Genomic DNA, 19,190 nt, shown 5'->3' with positions numbered 1-19,190 from the left:
GTCTCTCATGATAACTATTACTTTCTTCACCCTAAGAGCACAGGAAAGGTGAAAGAAAAGAAATGGGGCTCACACCTGTGATGAGAAACACTACCATATCTCTGCAGGCAAGTCACACAGGATAGCACAGTAAGTGGAGAATTATGGCCATGTTATTCCACATATCAGTAAGGATAATTATCATGGCTCTTTCTCTTAAAGGAGGTGACTGAGCAGTTTGGTGGTGGTGACCTTGTGGATTCACACCAGACGCAGAGATGCAGATCTTCGTGAAAACCCTGATGGGCAGGACCATCACCCTCAAGTTTGACCCCAGTGACACCACTGAGAATGTCAAAGCCAAAAATCCAAGACAAGGAGGGGATCCCCTTGACAGCAGCATCTGATTTTAGCGGGCAAACAGTGAGAAGATGGCAGCACTCTGTCAGATTACAATATCCGGAAAGAGTCCAGCCTGCACTTGGTGCTTCGCCTCTGGGGTGGCATCATTGAGCCTTCCCTCCGCCAGCTGACCCAGAAATACAACTACGACAAGATAATCTGCTGCAAGCGTTATGCTCGCTTGCATGCCTGCGCTGTCATCTGCCACAAGAAGTGCGGCCACACCAACAACCTGCGCCCCAAAAGATTAAATAAGGCCCCTCCACCAGCTCTTCCTTTGTCCGCAGGGGAGCCTCCTGCCTGAGCCCCAAGGGCCTCAATAAAATTTCCCTTTCATTGGGGATGAGAGGGTAATTATCATGATATTATGCAAGCACTGAAGAGCAGCATGACTATGATTCCCATTTGTTAGGTGAATAAACTAAGGTTGAACAAGATAAACAATTTTGGCTGATATCATTGGCTATTCTCCCTGTCAGAGTCCCACTCTTTCTGCTATGTCATGGCAGCCTAACTAGGAAAGAAAATAGAATAATTGGTGCCATCTAAACACGAAAAATATGGATCCAAGGATCTCAATAAAAGAACTGGTAGAACATGTGAAGCAGAAGATTTCAAGCTTGTCTTGAAGGGCATGACTAGGGCATTCCTCCGGGTAGTGTGGCTATCATGGTGAGGAACTGACCATTCTGGCATCACCATAAACATCCTCTGCAGTCTTGAGGTTTAGCTCTGCCTACCAAACTTGATGTTCCAGGTAGCAGGCTGATACCCACAGCTCCACCCTCAGCAAGCTCTTGCATCCCTGGTCTGAACTACAAACAAGATATAAAGGTTTTAAAAGCTCTTTTCTACTTGTTCCATTTTCCTCTTCCATTTTCAGCTTCTAGACGGCAGTATCATGTCTGTTATAGCTAGTAGCTTCTGAATGAATGTACCTAAAACAAATCTTAGTTAGCACATAGCAGGCACTTACCTTGATAAAGACCCCACTGTCATTGGGTGACTGCATGTACCATGGACACAACACTGCTCCCAAAGTGAAATTTCCAGGACATGTCAGGACATCTATGGACATCAGGACATCTATGGACAGAGCACCTTGGACTTCAGATTTGATAGCTTGCTTTGAGAATTTGTCCTGAACATCACTGATTGGACAAGGAAATGACCATGGCCCAGCTGCAGGTTTAACACATTATTCAATGAGCTGTTTTCTGAAGAACACAAAGGACTATTGTCTGTAAATCTGCTTATATAAGTGAGCCAATTAATGAGGGTTGAGACTTCAATAGGACCTCTGTCATAGTCTCCTAGGAGACATCTTCTGAAGCCATGGGACCTTGTGTAAAAATACACCAGCTCTTTTGAAAGCTCTTTGAATGCAGCCTCAAGCTTAAAGTACTAACCTCTGGAAGGAGCAATAGGCTTTCTGATTAACACAGGAGTTTTCCAATAAATTTTACCCAAAAGGAAGTGAAGGACAATGTTACATAGTTAACTTTTAAGTACTTTTTATGTGCAACATCATGCAATGGACAGAATGTTAAAGTGTAATGAAACACAAGTAGGAGATACCAATTACATTTTAGGGCCTAGGATCTTTCTCTCTCTTTTTTTTTTCATGATCTTGATCAAAATAGACATGGAATGTGTACATACAGACATAACACTGACTATTTTCTAACATGTAAATCTAGGTCCAACTGTTTTAGTCTACCCCTTGTTCTCTATTTACTTCTGAGAGCATAAACAATTTAAATAACGTATACATATCTAAATTTTCTTCACTGTAAAATGAATAGTTAATCAAGATCATCTTTTACATTCAATATATGTATTAATCTATTTAATAAATAGCAGCTCCTCTTCAGTGCAAGCCTTCCTCTAGGTACAAAGAGTAAAACAATAAACAAAATAGACATAATTTTATGGAAATCTAGTGATATAAATATCAAAATATAATCAATCCAAAACCAGTAAGACACAATAATACTAAATATAGATGCACCAAAAACAGAGCCTCAAAATACATTAAATAAAACAAAATCTGGTACAGCTGAAAGGGGGAAAACACAAACCTAGAATTATATATATCTTAACTACTGATAGAGGTATTAAACAGAAAATCCACAAAGATTCAGAAGATATAAACAAGACAGACAACCAGCAGGATGTAACAGACATATATACAACACTGTGTGCAACAGCTCTAGAATCTACAGCTTTTCAAGCACCTGTGGAACAGTCACCAGAATAGGGCATTTACTGAGCCCAAAACCAAGCTCAACAAATTGGAGATAATCTCATATATTTTCAGGTCATAATAAAAATGAGACCAGAAATTAATAACAGAAAGAAAATTAAAAAATTTCTAAATACTTGAAAATTAAATGGCACACTTTGCAAAAGTCAAAAAAAGCCAAAGAAGCAATGTTAAAGGAAATTTTAAAATATATAACTAAATAAAATAAAAATCCAATGTATCAAAATATATGTCTAAGAAAAAATGCTGAGAAGAAATTTTTATTAAATTACAAAAGAATAAAATTTTAGATCAATAAGTTCTTACGTAATAACCTAGAAAAATTAGGGAACCCTGCCTGGCTCAATTGGTAGAGCATGTGACTCTTGATCTCAGGGTCATGAATTCAAGCCCCATGTTGGGCATAGAGCCTACTTAATAAATAAATAAAATTATTTAAAACAAACAAACAAACAAACAAATACTGAGAGCTACCAGTCTGGTTTAAGGCTAAAATTCCAATCTTTGGGTGCCTGGGTGGCTCAGTGGGTTAAGCCTCTGCCTTCAGCTCAGGTCATGATCTCAGGGTCCTGGGATCAAGTCTAGCATCAGGCTCTCTGCTCAGCAGGGAACCTGCTTACCCCTCCCCCTCTGCCTGCCTCTATCACTACTTGTGATCTCTATCTCTGTCAAATAAATAAATAAAATCTTTTTAAAAATAAAAAAATAAATAAACTAGAAAAATAAGAGCAAAATGAAAGGAAGTATTAAAGACAAAAATTGAAATTAGTGGAATTGAAAATAAGAAAAGAATAGAGAAAAGCAATGAAAAATCAAGAATATTGGTAAATCTCTAACAAAACAAAGAGAAAAAAAAAAACACAGAAGAGATACAAATCACAAATACCAGGAATCAAGTAGTAGATACCCCTACAGACCTAATCCATTAACAGAATTCTAACAGGGGCTCCTGGTACCTCAGTTGATTAAAACAGGTTCCTTTAGCTTAGGTCATGATCTCAGGGTCCCCTGAACTTGAGTTCCATATCTGGCTTCCTGCCCAGCAGGGAGTCTGCTTCCTTCTTTCTTTCCTTTTTTTTTTTTTAAGAAATTGTAAATATTTTTTTCATGTCTGTTACTATTTTCATGTCTTCTTTGGAGAAGTGTCTGTTCATGTCTTCTGTCCATTTTTTGACTTGATTATCTGTTTTTGGGGTGTTAAGTTTGAGAAGTTCTTTATAGATCTTGGATATCAGTCCTTTATTTGTAATGTCATTTCCAAACATCTTCTCCCATTCCATGGGTTTCCTCTTCATTTTGTTGACTATTTCCTTTGCTGTGCAGAAGCTTTTTATCTTGATGAAGTACCAAAAGTTCATTTTCACTTGTTTCCCTTGCCTTTGGAGACCTTTCTTTTTTTTTTTTTTTTTAAATAATTTTATTTATTTGACAGAGAGAGATCACAAGTAGGCAGAGAGGCAGGCAGAGAAAGAAGAGGAAGCAGGCTCCCCGCTGAGCAGAGAGCCCGATGTGGGGCTTGATCCCAGGACCCTGGGATCACGACCTCAGCCGAAGGCAGAGGCTTTAACCCACTGAGCCACCCAGGTGCCCCCCTTTGGAGACCTTTCTTGAAAGAAGTTGCTTTGGCCAATTTTGAAGAGGTTACTGCCTATGCTCTCCTCCAGGATTTTGATGGATTCCTTTCTCACATTGAGGTCTTGCACATTCATTTCGAGTTTATCTTTGTAAATATTATACATGAATGGTCTAGTCTCATTCTTTTGTATATAGCTCTCCAATTTTCCCAGCACCATTTATTGAAGAGACTATTTTTCCCCCCACTGGATATTTTTTCCTGCTTTGTCAAAGATTACTTGACCATAGAGTTGAGGGTCCATATCTGGGCTCTCTATTCTGTTGCATTGGTCTATGTGTCTGTTTTGTGCCAGTACCATGCTGTCTTGTTGATCAAATCTTTGTAATATAACTGAATTCAGGCAACATGATGTTCATCATTATTAGCCATCAGGAAAATTCAAATCAAAAACCACATTGAGATACCACCTTACTCAATTAGAATGGCAAAAATTAACAAGGCAAGAAACAACAAATATTGGTGAGGATGTGGAGAAAGGGCAACCCTCTGACACTTTTGGTGGGAATGCAAACTGGTATAGCCACTTTGGAAAAAAGTTCCAAAGGTTCCTCAAAAAGTTAAAAATAGAACTACAGTATGATCCAGGAATTGCATTACTGGGCATTTACCCCAAAGATACAGACATAGGGAAAAGAAGGGCCATATACATCCCAATGTTCATAGCAACAATGTCCACAATAGCCAAACTGTGGAAAGAGCCGAGATGCCCTTCAACAGATGAACAGGTAAAGATGTGGTCCATATATACAACAGAATATTGCTCAGCCATCAGAAAGGGTGAATAACAAGCGTTTGCATCAACATTGATGGGACTGGAGATTATGCTGAGTGAAATAAATCAAGCAGAGAGAGTCAATTATCATATCCATTCACTTATTTGTGGAACATAAGAAATAACATGGAAGATATTAGGAGAAAGAAAGGAAAAATGAATTGGGGGAAGTTGAGGGGGAGACAAGCTATGAGAGACTATGGATTCTAAGAAACAAACTGAGGGTTTTAGAGGGAAGGTGGGTCATGGGATGGGTTGGCCCAATGATGTGTATTAAGGAAGGAATGTATTGCATGGAGCACTGGGTGTTACACACAAACAACAATCTTGGAACACTACATCAAAAACTAATAATGTACTGTATGGTGACTAACAGAATAAAAAATATATATAAAAAAGGGATTGTAACAGAATTTTATGAATGAATTTATGCTCATAAATTTCACAATTTAGAAGAAATGGACCAATTCTGCTAAAACCACTATCTACCAAAACTAGCAAAACTCCACCAACATAAAACAGAAAACAATTAAAGAGATTAAAATTATAATATAAACCTCCCTTTAGGAGATCTGTAGATTAAGACTGATTTACTGGACTATTATAACAAATATCTGAAGAAGAATGAATAATAACTTTACACAAATACAAGGACAGTACAAAGTAAGAAACCACAGACCAATAACTTTCACTACCTTAGATACAAAACTCTTCCATAGAGTACAGAACATACCCCCTCTTATTGTGCTTTGCTTTATTCCTCTTTACAAAATTTGTAGTCTATATGTGGATTTTTTGGTTTCTTACAAATTGAAGCTTTGTAGCAACCATGTGTGTAGCAAGTTTATCAGAACCATTTTCCAAAAGCACATGCTCACTTTGTATCTCTATCACATGTTTAACATTCTCACACCATTTCAAACTTTTCATTGGTATTATATTGGCTCTAGTGATCTGTATTCAGTGATCTTGATATTACTATCATAACTGTTTTGTGGCACCATGAACTGTGTCTGTTCTCGCATGGCAAACTTCATCAATAAATGTTTTGTGTGTTCTGGCTGCTCTACCATCAAGCCATTCCCATCTCCATCCCTCTCCTCAGGCCTCCCTATTACCTGAGACAGAATAATACTGAAATTATGTCTGCTGATAACCTTACAATGACTTCTAGTATTCAACTGAAAGGGAAAATCCCATGCTTCTTGCTTTAAATTAAAAGATAAAATTATTAATCTCCGTGAAAATGGCATGAGAAAACCTGAAATAGACTGAAAGCTAGGCCTCTTGTGTGAAAAGTCAAGTTGCCAATGCAAAAAAAAAAAGTTCTTGAAGGAATTCAAAAGTGCTACTCCACTAAACATACAAATGATAAGAAAGCAAAACACCTTTTTGCTGATGTGGATAAAGTTTCAGCGGTCTGGATAGAATATCAAACCAGCCACAACATTCACTTAAAGCAAAAAGTCTAATCCAGAGCAAGCTCTTAGCTCTTCAATTCTGGGAAGGCTCAGAGAGGTGAGGAAGCCGCAAGAGAAAAGTTTGAAGCTGCAGAGGTCCGTCCAAGAGGTTTAAGGAAAGAAACCAACCTCATAACATAAAAGTACAAGGTGAAGCAGCAAGTGGTGATGTAAAAGGTGCAGCACATTTCCAGAAGATTGAATTAAGATAATTAATGGAGGGGGTGCCTGGGTGGCTCAGTGGGTTAAGCCTCTGCCTTCGGCTCAGGTCATGATCTCAGGGTCCTGGGATTGAGCCCCGCATTGGGCTCTCTGCTTAGCAGGGAGCTTGCTTCCCACTCCCTCTCTCTCTGCCTGCCTCTCTGCCTACTTGTGATCTTTGTCTGTCAAATAAATGAAATCTTTAAAAAAAATGATAATTAATGGAGGTGACTACACTCAACAACAGATTTTGAATATAAATAAAAGAACCCTACATTGGAAGGAGATGCCAAAAAGGACTTTCATAACTAGAAAGGAGAAGTTAGTGTCTAGCTTCAAAGTTTCAAAACAAGTGGACACTTCTGTGGTGGCTAATGCAGCTGGTGACCTTAAAATGAAGTCAATGTGGGGCACCTGGGTGTCTCAGTTAGTTGAGTATCTTTGGCTCAGGCCATGATCCTGGAGTCTGGGTTCAGCCCCTCTTTGGGCTCACTGCACAGTAATGAGTATGCTTCTCTCTTCTCCTTTTCCCCCTCCCCACTCATGCACTCTCTCTCTCTCTTAAATAAATAAATAAAATCTTTTAAAGAATAAAGTCAATGTTTATTTACCATTCTGAAAATCCTGGGACTTTCAGAATTATGCTAAAACTATTCAGTCCATGCTCTCCATGTGGAATAACAAAGCATGAATAACTGCATGTCTATTAATATCTTGGTTTACTGGATATTTTAAGTTCACTGTAGATACCAACTGCCAGAAGAAAAAAAGATTTGAAAGACCCCCCCCAGTCTTTAAATAATTAACTGCTCTTTTGTTGTGTAAGAGTACCCCTCCTCCCCTTGCAGTGAAAAGACCCTTCCCCCAGGGTTGAATTCAATGTAACTGCTCTTTTGCCTTTCTGTAACAGCTTGGCTACTAAGGCATGACACTTGACTCCTGTTTGAACAAGATACCCTCTCCTAATAGCAGGGGCATGGTCATGTAGGCAGGGGGCCACATAGTCACGTAGACAGGATGTCTTTCTGCTGAGTAGTAAGGTCTAACTTCCCCTTCCCGCCGCTCTCTTCGCATGCGTGGGCTAACTGGCCAGTTCTGCTTCTGTAAGATTGCTTTGTCTGCTTTCACATGTGGGTCCCCTGATCCACTCCACTAACACCAAGTATGCCTTTTTTCAAAAGTTCAAACTGTCCACCAATCAGTTGCGCCCCCCCCCCAAAACTTGTTTGTACCTGTCTATAAAAACCCGGCACCACCCCAGCCGGGTGTGCTCAGCTAGCAGGAGCTGCTGACCACCCGCAGGCGCGCGCTGACCACCCGCAGGCGCCTGCGTAACAATAAAGAACCTCTTGCTGATTGCATCCAGTGGCAGTGTTGGATTCTTGGGTAAGGGGATCCGCGGGTCTTTCATTTGGAGGTTCCACCGAGATCATCGGACTCCTGCCCACGGATCCAACTGACTCCCACCGGGAGGTAAGCTGGCCAGCATTCTTGTCTCCTGTCTCATGTTCTCGTTTGTATCCAGTCTCGTGTTCTTGTTTGTCTCTAGTCTTGAGAGGCCTCTGTTTGACCTATACTGCGGGTAGCGGTATAGTGTTTGTACAACAGCGTGCGTTGTTGGATTGTATTTGTAGGCAGCTTGAGAAGGAGCTGACGAGCTCGGACTTCTCCCCTGCCAAACCCTGGGGGACGCTCCAGGGTGTCGAGGGGCCCAATTTTTTGGAGCCCCTCATTTGTCCGAGGGTTATATCCGTTTGTCCGTTCCAGAGGAACCCCTTGGCCCTGGATGGAATTTGTCCACCGCAGGGAGATCTCGAGGCTCCTCTGGGCCGGTGGAAACCTTGCTTTCGGTAGCATACCGAAACCGCGCAGCGACCTTTTTTGTTAATTGTTTTGTGTGTTCTACTCGTTGTCCTTGGTGTTTTCTTTGAGTCTAAAATGGGGCTTCTCCCTCATTCACTTCCCATGTTAATGGGTATGGAACTGGAGCCAACTGGGGTTGGTCTCACTCGAGACAGAGACTATAAGGAATATTCCCAAGCAGCTGCCGAAACTCTCTTTGTTTCAGGGAAGTTTCCTTGTGTTCTCTGGCCTGACTTAGACTGCTTAAACCCCTTCCCCCTTGCTGGTGGGAAAGCATGGTGTCTGCTCCTCTGTTGGGGCTTAGGAGCTCCAAAAAACTGGGAATCCTTTCTCTGCCTCCTGGCAGCACTTTGTTTCTTCTGTTTCCCCCTTACGTGTTTCTGTACCAACGTGTGTGCAGCCTGCATGACTGGCCTCTAGATCATGCACCACAGCTCCTTCTCTCTCCACTGTCAAGGAGCAAGAACAACACCCCCTGGACCTAACACCTCCCCACTCCAGATCTTCCCACGCATGTCTCAGGTAAACATTCAAAGTGGAGTGGGTCCAGGTGGAACGTAAATCAGTATTGGAACTAAGTTAAGATTGTTGGTTTAATTAATTAAGATAGATGTGTCTTTGAAGTTACAGCAGTAATCTATCAAAGTTTACTGAAGATCAAATAAGCTTGTGTTACTTGTTAAAATTTGTTAGCAAAGGAATGACTAAACTGATGGTTTAATTGTCTGTCTCAAAGTTCTAATGGGTAATTGCTGAAATAGCTTTCAAAGTCTTTGGTAACCTGAAAGTTTTAAAGTTTTGCTTGGATGACAAATGGAATTAAATTGTAGACATCTAGGTCCTAACCAAACAGGATAAAATGCTAAGTCTTTAATTAGTGGATGTAGGTTTGTGCTTTTGACTTCTTACTGCAAAGAAACTAAGAGTATTTAAATCTGTTGGTAAACTTGTTTGCCACTTAACTGATTCATAAATTGCCACCTGAAGAATTCTGTTGTGTAACAGTTTACAATTGGTTAATAACTAAAGGTGTTTCTAAGAATACAAAGTTCTGCTTAGTGTAACTAAGACTGATGGAAATAAGGGAAACTCTGTAGGAAAGTAGATGATAAGTAAGAAAGATTTAAGGAATGGGAATACATTTTGTTGAAGGTAAGGGAAGGTAATTTTGTCCTAAATGAGATGGTTGTTTGGAAGGAAATGGCTTGGGACAAAACCTGAATGCAAAGGAAAGTTGTAGAAGGTTTGTGAATGGAAATCTTCACAAAAGAAATTTTTAGATATGGTCAGGACAGACTAAAAAAAGAAAGAAAAACAGCCTCCAAGGTGATTTAGCACTCTCCTGACCTGCCTCCACATAGATTATACTTCCAAGTATAAGGGCCATTTGGCCTTGAGAGATTAAGGAAGCAGCCCAACCTTGAGGGACTGCGAAAACACCCGGTTACCATCCTCCTTTGCCTGTAACCATAGAAACTCACTCTAATTTGTAAAGAGTGAAAGGGGAGACTGATCACCTCCCATTAGCCAGAGACGCCCAAAAGGGGAGGGTATCCAACCTGTTTGAATCTGAAGAGTGTCTGACTGTGTGAATGTGTCTGTATGGCTCCACCACTTTGGCTACGGAGTCTGAGGGGGCTGCACCTTGAGTCTCACGGGGTGTCATATGGCATAACGGTCATCTACTCCACGGAGTAGCCTGGTCCGGGGTTTATGCGGACAGGCCTTAGCTAAGACGCTCCTAAATTCCCATGAGGGATGCAAACAGGACAGCAGGGGAAAGATCCCCCCCCCTCCCTTGTCTGCGACATCATTCATGATAGGAGAGAAACCCAGAAACTCCTATCTTAAGACTGCACACTTAGAAGTAAAATAAAAAAAGGGAAAGACACTGGTATAAAATGCTGGTTTTCTTTCTGTTTAAAAAGGGGCAAAGTTTTCTTAGCTAATTGATCTGTTAAAAAGTGTAAATGGTTTCCTCTTTGCCCGCCTGCCTGAAAAATTCAGTTCCCATGTTTTGTTTTATCAGGTGTTTAACATCCCTAATTATATTTTTAGGCATGTGTTTTTAAAATTTCTAAGGTTTTAGCAATTGTTGACAAGATTTAAACCAGTGATAAACATTGGGTTACATTTGGGAAAATGCTATAACTATTCTAGAGATTCTATGCACTTCCTAAAGTTTTATGTTATATATGTCACAGAAAATTGTAACCTGATTTTCTTGCAGCTAAATTGTAAATTCCCATGTCTCTTTAGCTCTAACCATATCCATTCTGAGTTTTTGTCATTTATAATTGTTTTAATTCTCTTGTAAAATGAGTTTTATCTTCAAGGAGATTCCTATAAAGGACTTTCAGGACAAATACAGATATTTGATATACTTGAAAGTCCTAAAACTGAAATGGGTAAGAATTTCCAAAACTGACTAAAGCCACATTCACCAGATTTGGTAACATGGGACTAAATGAACTAAAAGATTATAATGTTGTGTCTCTTAATGTTTTGTCTTATTTTAAACATTGCCGGTTCTCTCTAATGTTTGCTCTTCCAGACTAGGGATACTTTTTCTTAAGTTATCTGTAACTTATAGAGATGTATAAGTGCTCATTTGTAAAAGTGCTCAAAGCATTCAAGCTTTTCTCTCTATATGAACCCTCTGAAACCAAAAGGTCTCAGTAAGCATTCTTCTATGGCAATCAGTCATTTGCATAAGTTCAATAAGAATCTGTTCTCCTTGTAACAGGACACCATTGGAAACTGGTTATTTTACCAAGGCTTTGACTGGAATGTCATATTTGAGAAAGATATGCATAAACTCAGATATGACCAGATAATTTAAAGGAACTAAGGTTGACTTTATGAAACCTGGAGCCATAAAGCCCCTTGGGACTGTTGGCCTGATACCTTGCTTACAGAGTTCCCAGCAGCCCCACCAGGTGAGTAAAGAATGTCACTCCTTGGTAGGTGCAGTCTCGGGAAGAGGAATTCGCCCAAAGGTATTGCAGGCATGCCTCATGGCAAGTACAGGGCTTGGCTTCTGGCCCGGAGAGGCTACTAAAAGTTCAACCTAGAGATTCCTTATACAAAGTTCCAGCAAAGCAGATTCTAAAAGATCTATTGATCACAGTCACTGTTCTCTTGCTGAGCTTATGTAAATAATGGGCCAAAGTTTGTTAAAACTGGACTTGTTTTCACAAGTGAATTAGTCCTGATTTCACTATCTCTGTAAATGAGGGTTATTTTAGAGAGAAAAATTGTTTTAGTAACACACCTTTATGGATGTTAAATTCTAGATTTGATTGTCTTTAAATGTTTTACCTAAGCTAAACAATTTGAGGTAAACTTCAGAGAAGTTGTACAATAGCTTCTTTTAGTTGATCTTACTGTTTTGTGGGGATATTCGCAGACCCACGGCACATGATTAAACAACTGGAAAATGGGATTGATTTCCCCTACAATTGTATAACTTAACTAACCCCTTATGTGTGGCTGGGATAATGAAATTGCCTAAAAGCCAGCCTATTGCACTCCATAGGATCAACTATGGACTTGGAGGCACCGTGGATGACCCCACTTTCTTTATGAATGGATTGAATAATCCATGGGGGACTCCCCTTATCTCTTGACAAGTTTTTCTCACTTGCCAGTGATCCTCTGTAATCAGGATATTGTTAAGGCTGGACCACTCAAAGGTCGTCTTCTTGGTTTCATCCCTTTGTCATATTTATCCTAGAGGCCACCTCTGTTGAGGTGCAATTGCAAATAGATGCTTTAGCTAAGCATGGAACAGCCCTCCTATAAAAGTGCCTCAAACCTCACTATGGAACTGTCCCTGACTGTAATAACTTCACATCAGGTCCAGATTTGTCTTAGAAGCCAAAGACCACCAATGGATGATGGAGGCCGACTTATTAAATACTGGGCTACACTAACAGATAAGCCAGAAATAATACTTAAAACTTGTCAAACTTTAAACCTAGTTACCTGTATGTCTGAACCCTGACTACTGTACTTCTTTCTCTATAGAGCAAAAATGTTCAAAGGTTATTGATCTTGCTTACTCTATCTGGCCAGATTTAAGATGCCCCTGTTAAAAATATGAATGACAGTTTGTTTTTCTGATGACAGTAGTTTTCATAGAAAAAAAAATAAAGAAAAGCTAGGTGTGCCAAAGTGCTCACTAGCACTTTGCAATTGCCAAAGCCTAAAAACATTAACACTGACTCCAAATATGCCTTCCTGGTACTACATGCCCATGGAGCTATTTGGAAGGAAAGGGGGATTGCTGTCAATCCATAACTCCCCAATCCAATATGGGCCTAAGTTCCAAAACCCTCCTTATCGCTATACTAAGGATGGCCTTAGATGTCCTGACAGCAGCCCAGGGTGGCACATGTGCAATTATCAAGACAGAATTGTTGTGTGTACATTCCAGACTATCACAAAAGTATCACAGGACTAATAAAGGATATGAATACCCAGATTAAGGCCCTACAAGATCCTTCTCTCTCAGTGAATGGTTAAGTTCCTGGTTTGAAGGAGGACTATGGCCGAATCTCCTTTTCGGGCTTCTCATTATCGCCTTATTAACCTTAATATGTTGCTTTGTTCAATGTTTCTCTACTTGGTGCCGAGACTCCATTGCTGCAATGACTTCACCATGACAGACGATCCTTGTCGCGTGAGAGGACGCCTCTTCGCTGTCAGCGCTGGATTCGGCTGCCTCCGCCTTTCCTAACTCCCCTATACATTCCTCCACTGATCAATATTGACCCCAGTAGGTAGGGACAGCTCTACGCCCCTATTCAGCAGGAAGAAGTTACAGAAGATGAGACCTTCCACCTTCAACCACCTTAAAGATTTCAGGGTCAAGATTGTTCAGGGGGGAATCAAGGAGCAGGAGGCTGGCTGAGGATGGAGAAGGGGCTGATGCCTTGCACCCCCCTCTTCACCCTTCTCCACTGCGAAAACTGGTTCAACAGATTGCCTTGGCTTACTACTTTGTTTGTCATCTATAACGGGCCCCTCTCATCATTCTGTTATTAATTCTAACTTTTTGGTCCTTGTGTCTTAAACAGGTTAGTACAGTTCATTAAAGATCACCTGTCTGTTTTTCAGACTATGGTACTGACACAGCGATACCAACTCCTCAAGCAAACAGAGCCCCCGGACTAGCTCAATGCAAGGGCAGGACATGCAAGAACAAGACGAATGGATATAAGATTCTATCCATGATCAAGAAAAAAGGGGGGAATGAAAGACCCCCCCCCCAGTCTTTAAATAATTAACTGCTCTTTTGTTGTGTAAGAGTACCCCTCCTCCCCCTTGCAGTGAAAAGACCCTTCCCCCAGGGTTGAATTCAATGTAAACTGCTCTTTTGCCTTTCTGTAACAGCTTGGCTACTAAGGCATGACACTTGACTCCTGTTTGAACAAGATACCCTCTCCTAATAGCAGGGGCATGGTCATGTAGGCAGGGGGCCACATAGTCACGTAGACAGGATGTCTTTCTGCTGAGTAGTAAGGTCTAACTTTCCCCTTCCCGCCGCTCTCTTCGCATGCGTGGGCTAACTGGCCAGTTCTGCTTCTGTAAGATTGCTTTGTCTGCTTTCACATGTGGGTCCCCTGATCCACTCCACTAACACCAAGTATGCCTTTTTCAAAAGTTCAAACTGTCCACCAATCAGTTGCGCCCCACCCAAAACTTGTTTGTACCTGTCTATAAAAACCCGGCACCACCCCAGCCGGGTGTGCTCAGCTAGCAGGAGCTGCTGACCACCCGCAGGCGCGCGCTGACCACCCGCAGGCGCCTGCGTAACAATAAAGAACCTCTTGCTGATTGCATCCAGTGGCAGTGTTGGATTCTTGGGTAAGGGGATCCGCGGGTCTTTCAGATTCTTCTCAAAATATGACTGGTCACTGAAAATTAACCAGACTATCCAGGAGCCCTGATAGAGATGTACAATGATATTAATGTTATTTTCATGCCTGCTAATGCAACAACTACTCTGTAGCCCATTCATCAAGGGGTAATTTCAACTTTTTAATTTTATTATTTGATTAATATTTCATTTTATTATACTACCATAGATAGTAATTTCTCTGATGGGTCTAGGCAAAGTAAATTGAAAATTTCCTGGAAAGCTTTACTGCTCTAGATGTCATTAAGAAAATTTATGATTCATGGGAAGAGGTTAAAATATAAACATGAAAAGGAGTTTAGAAGAAGTTGATTCCAACCCTTCTGGATGACTTTGAGGGGTTCAAGACTTCAGTGGGTGAAGTAATTTCACATGTGGGTGAAATAATAAGAGAATTAAAACATTAAAAGTGGAGTCTAAATATTGAATGAATTATACAATTTCATGATAAAATTTGGATGGATGAGAAGTTACTTTTTATGGATAAACAGAGAAAATGGTTTCTTGAGATGGAATCCTGCTGTGAAGATTGTTGGAATGAAAACAAAGGGTTTAGAATAGTGCATAGACTTAGTTGATTAAAAAAAAATGGCAGAGTTAGAGAGGATTGTTTCCAATTTTGAAAGATTTTTCTACTGTGGGTTATATGTTATCAAACAACACCACACATTATGGGGAAACTTTATTTTAAAAAGAATCAAATAAATTGACAAATGATTATTATTTTATTTTTAATAAATGCCACAGCCCCCTAGCCTTAAGAAACCACCACCCTGATCAGTCAGCAACCATCAACATCAAGGCAAAACTCTTCATCATCGAAAAGATTATGACTCACTTAAAACTCATTTGATGGCTAACAATTTTTAGGAGCAAAATATTTTTGATTAAAGCATGTATATTTTCTTCCTAAAATAATGCCATTGCACATTTATAAATACCAGTGTGGTGTAAGTATAATTTTATAAGCACTGGGAAACAAACAAAAATATTTCTTGACTCACCTTGTTGCATTACTAACTTTATTGTAATAGTCTAGAACTGAACCCACATCTGTAAGGTATGCCCATATTCGCATATTTTACTCAACAATGTGGAAAAAAATATTCACCTTGAACAAATGGGACTAATCCCTGAGATGCAAATTGATTGAACATTTGAAAATTAATCAGCATAATACATTGTATCAACAGGTTAACAAACAAAAATTATGTGATCATATCAACTGATGCAAAAAAAATTGACAAAATATAAAAGTGTTTCATAAGAAATTCTCTCAGCAAACTACAAGTAGAGAGAAACTTCCTTAACTGGATAAAAAGCATCTATTAAAAATTTACAGCTAACATCATGATGAAAAGTGAGAGACTGAATTGTTTCTTCCATGTTGGGACAGAGCAAAAGTATCTGCTCTAACAATACTTAGCCATCACAGAAATGGAAATTGCAGCTACTGCAGTAAGTCAGGAAAAGAAGTAAAATGCACACAAATTAGAAAGAGAAAAAAAATACCCTTATTTGCAGATAATGTAAATGTCTATTTAAAAAATCTCAAGGAATCGAGAAACAAATATATAGATATAGATATTTATCTACATAATCTATATATCTATATATAATCTATATGTCTATAATCTATATACCTATATATAGATATATAATCTGTATATCTATAATAATCTATATATATTTAGATATATATATATATATATATATACATATATAAAACTAAAGATAACAAGGTAGTACAGCAAGTTTGCAAAATTCAAGATCGACACGCAAAAATTAAATGCTAACAAGAAGTATATGCAAACCAAAATGACAAACAATGCCATTAACAATCACTTCAAAAGAATAGAAAGTGTAGATATAGGGCACCAAGGTGGCTCAGTGGGTTAAGCCTCTGCTTTAGGCTCAGGTCATGATCTCAGGGTCCTGGGATCAAGCCCCTCATCAGGCTCTCTGCTAAGCAGGGAGCCTGCTTTTTCGTCTCTCTCTACCTGCTTCTCTGCCTACCTGTGATCTCTCCCAAACAAATAAATAAAATCTTTAAAAAAGAAAAATAAAATGTAGATACAAATATAACTAAATACATTTAGGATGTGTCATCTGAAAACCACAAAATTGTTAAGAAAGAAATTAATAAAAATAAGACTTAAATGAAGATATATGCCACAAGCATGTATTGAAAGACTTGACACAGTGAAGATGTCAGTTTTCACCAAATCAACCTATACTTTTAATGTAATTCCTATCAAAATCCCAGCACATTTTTAAGTATACTTATTGATATGTAATTCAATTACTACATATATAGTTCAATAATTTCTGGTGCAGAATTTTACCATTAACACAACAGTCTAATTTTAAGACATACTTGATCACCTGAAAAGAAAACCTAGAACCCATTACTTTCCATTCCCCTTCTCAACTCCCAAGCCCTAATCTGTTTTCTATCACTCTGAACTTGACTATTTTGAACTTTTCAAATGTATGAAATCATGCAAAATGTGGTCTTTGGTGAATGGTCTTTATTAGCTTACCACAAGGTTTTCATGGTTTATCCAAGCTCTATCTTGTATCAGAACTTCATTTCTTTTTTTTTTTAATTTTTTATTATTTATAAACATATATTTTTATCCCCAGGGGTACAGGTCTGTGAATCGCCAGGTTTACACACTTCACAGCACTCACCAAATCACATACCCTCCCCAATGTCCATAATACCACCCCCTTCTCCCAAACCCCCTTCCCCCAGCAACCCTCAGTTTGTTTTGTGAGATTAAGAGTCACTTATGGTTTGTCTCCCTCCCAATCCCATCTTGTTTCAATGATTCTTCTCCTACCCCCTTAAGCCCCCATGTTGCATCACCACTTACTCATATCAGGGAGATCATATGATAGTTGTCTTTCTCTGCTTGACTTATTTCGCTAAGCATGATACGCTCTAGTTCCATCCATGTTGTCGCAAATGGCAAGATTTCATTTCTTTTGATGGCTGCATAGTATTCCATTGTGTATATATACCACATCTTATTGATCCACTCATCTGTTGATGGACATCTAGGTTCTTTCCATAGTTTGGCTATTGTGGACATTGCTGCTATAAACATTCGGGTGCACGTGCCCCTTTGGATCACTACGTTTGTATCTTTAGGGTAAATACCCAGTAGTGCAATTGCTGGGTCATACGGCAGTTCTATTTTCAGCATTTTGAGGAACCTCCATGCTGTTTTCCAGAGTGGCTGCACCAGCTTGCATTCCCACCAACAGTGTAGGAGGGTTCCCCTTTCTCCGCATCCTCGCCAGCATCTGTCATTTCCTGACTTGTTGATGTTAGCCATTCTGACTGGTGTGAGGTGATATCTCATTGTGGTTTTGATTTGTATTTCCCTGATGCCGAGTTATATGGAGCACTTTTCCATGTGTCTGTTGGCCATCTGGATGTCTTCTTTGCAGAAATGTCTGTTCATGTCCTCTGCCCATTTCTTGATTGGATTATTTGTTCTTTGGGTGTTGAGTTTGCTAAGTTCTTTATAGATTCTGGACATTAGTCCTTTATCTGATATGTCGTTTGCAAATATCTTCTCCCATTCTCTCAGTTGTCTTTTGATTTTGTTAACTATTTCCCTTGCTGTGCAAAAGCTTTTGATCTTGATGAAATCCCAATCATTCATTTTTGCCCTTGCTTCCCTTGCCTTTGGCGTTGTTCCTAGGAAGATGTTGCTGCGGCTGAGGTCGAAGAGGTTGCTGCCTGTGTTCTCCTCAAGGATTTTGATGGATTCCTTTCGCACATTGAGGTCCTTCATCCATTTTGAGTCTATTTTTGTGTGTGGTGTAAGGAAATAGTCCAATTTCATTTTTCTGCATGTGGCTGTCCAATTTTCCCAGCACCATTTATTGAAGAGGCTGTCTTTTTTCCATTGGACATTCTTTCCTGCTTTGTTGAAGATTAGTTGACTGTAGAGTTGAGGGTCTATTTCTGGGCTCTCTATTCTGTTCCCTTGATCTATGTGTCTGTTTTTGTGCCAGTACCATGCTGTCTTGATGATGACAGCTTTGTAATAGAGCTTGAAGTCCGGGATTGTGATGCCACCAACGTTGGCTTTCTTTTTCAATATCCCTTTGGCTATTTGAGGCCTTTTCGGGTTCCATATAAATTTTAGAATTATTTGTTCCATTTCTTTGAAAAAGATGGAGGGTACTTTGATAGGAATTGCATTAAATGTGTAGATTGCTTTAGGTAGCATAGACATTTTCACAATATTTATTCTTCCAATCCCGGAGCATGGAACATTTTTCCATTTCTTTGTGTCTTCCTCAATTTCTTTCATGAGTACTTTATAGTTTTCTGAGTATAGATTCTGTGCCTCTTTGGTTAGGTTTATTCTTATGGTTTTGGGTGCAATTGTCAATGGGATTGACTCCTTAATTTCACTTTCTTCTGTCTTGCTGTTGGTGTAGAGAAATGCAACTGATTTCTGTGCATTGATTTTATATCCTGACACTTTACTGAATTCCTGTATAAGTTCTAGCAGTTTTGGAGTGGAGTCTTTTGGGTTTTCCACATATAGTATCATATCATCTGCGAAGAGTGATAATTTGACTTCTTCTTTGCTAATTTGGATGCCTTTAATTTCCTTTGGTTGTCTGATTGCTGAGGCTAGGACCTCTAGTACTATGTTGAA

At 39.5% G+C, this 19,190-nt stretch overlaps 1 protein-coding gene across 1 annotated transcript; it reads left to right on the top strand.

The window, feature by feature from the left end:
- The first annotated feature begins 257 nt into the window (after positions 1–257).
- On the top strand, positions 258–685 carry LOC101682884 (ubiquitin-60S ribosomal protein L40-like). Its single transcript, XM_045078480.1, has 2 exons — positions 258–357; positions 444–685. The coding sequence occupies exons 1-2, from the start codon at positions 258–260 to the stop codon at positions 683–685; spliced, it is 342 nt and encodes a 113-aa protein (XP_044934415.1).
- Positions 686–19,190: the final 18,505 nt, after the last annotated feature.

Source organism: Mustela putorius, unplaced genomic scaffold (genome assembly GCF_011764305.1).
Source record: "Mustela putorius furo isolate JIRA1106 unplaced genomic scaffold, ASM1176430v1.1 tig00000253_pilon_pilon_pilon, whole genome shotgun sequence".
Taxonomy (NCBI): Eukaryota; Metazoa; Chordata; class Mammalia; order Carnivora; family Mustelidae; genus Mustela; species Mustela putorius.
This window is presented reverse-complemented; position numbering and strand designations above follow the sequence as displayed.

Coding starts and splice junctions, on each gene's coding strand:
- LOC101682884 (XM_045078480.1), top strand. CDS start 258: ATGCAGATCTTCGTGAAAACCCTGATGGGCAGGACCATCACCCTCAAG. Junction 358..443: donor AGCCAAAAATCCAAGACAAG/GAGGGGATCCCC, acceptor ACAATATCCGGA/AAGAGTCCAGCCTGCACTTG.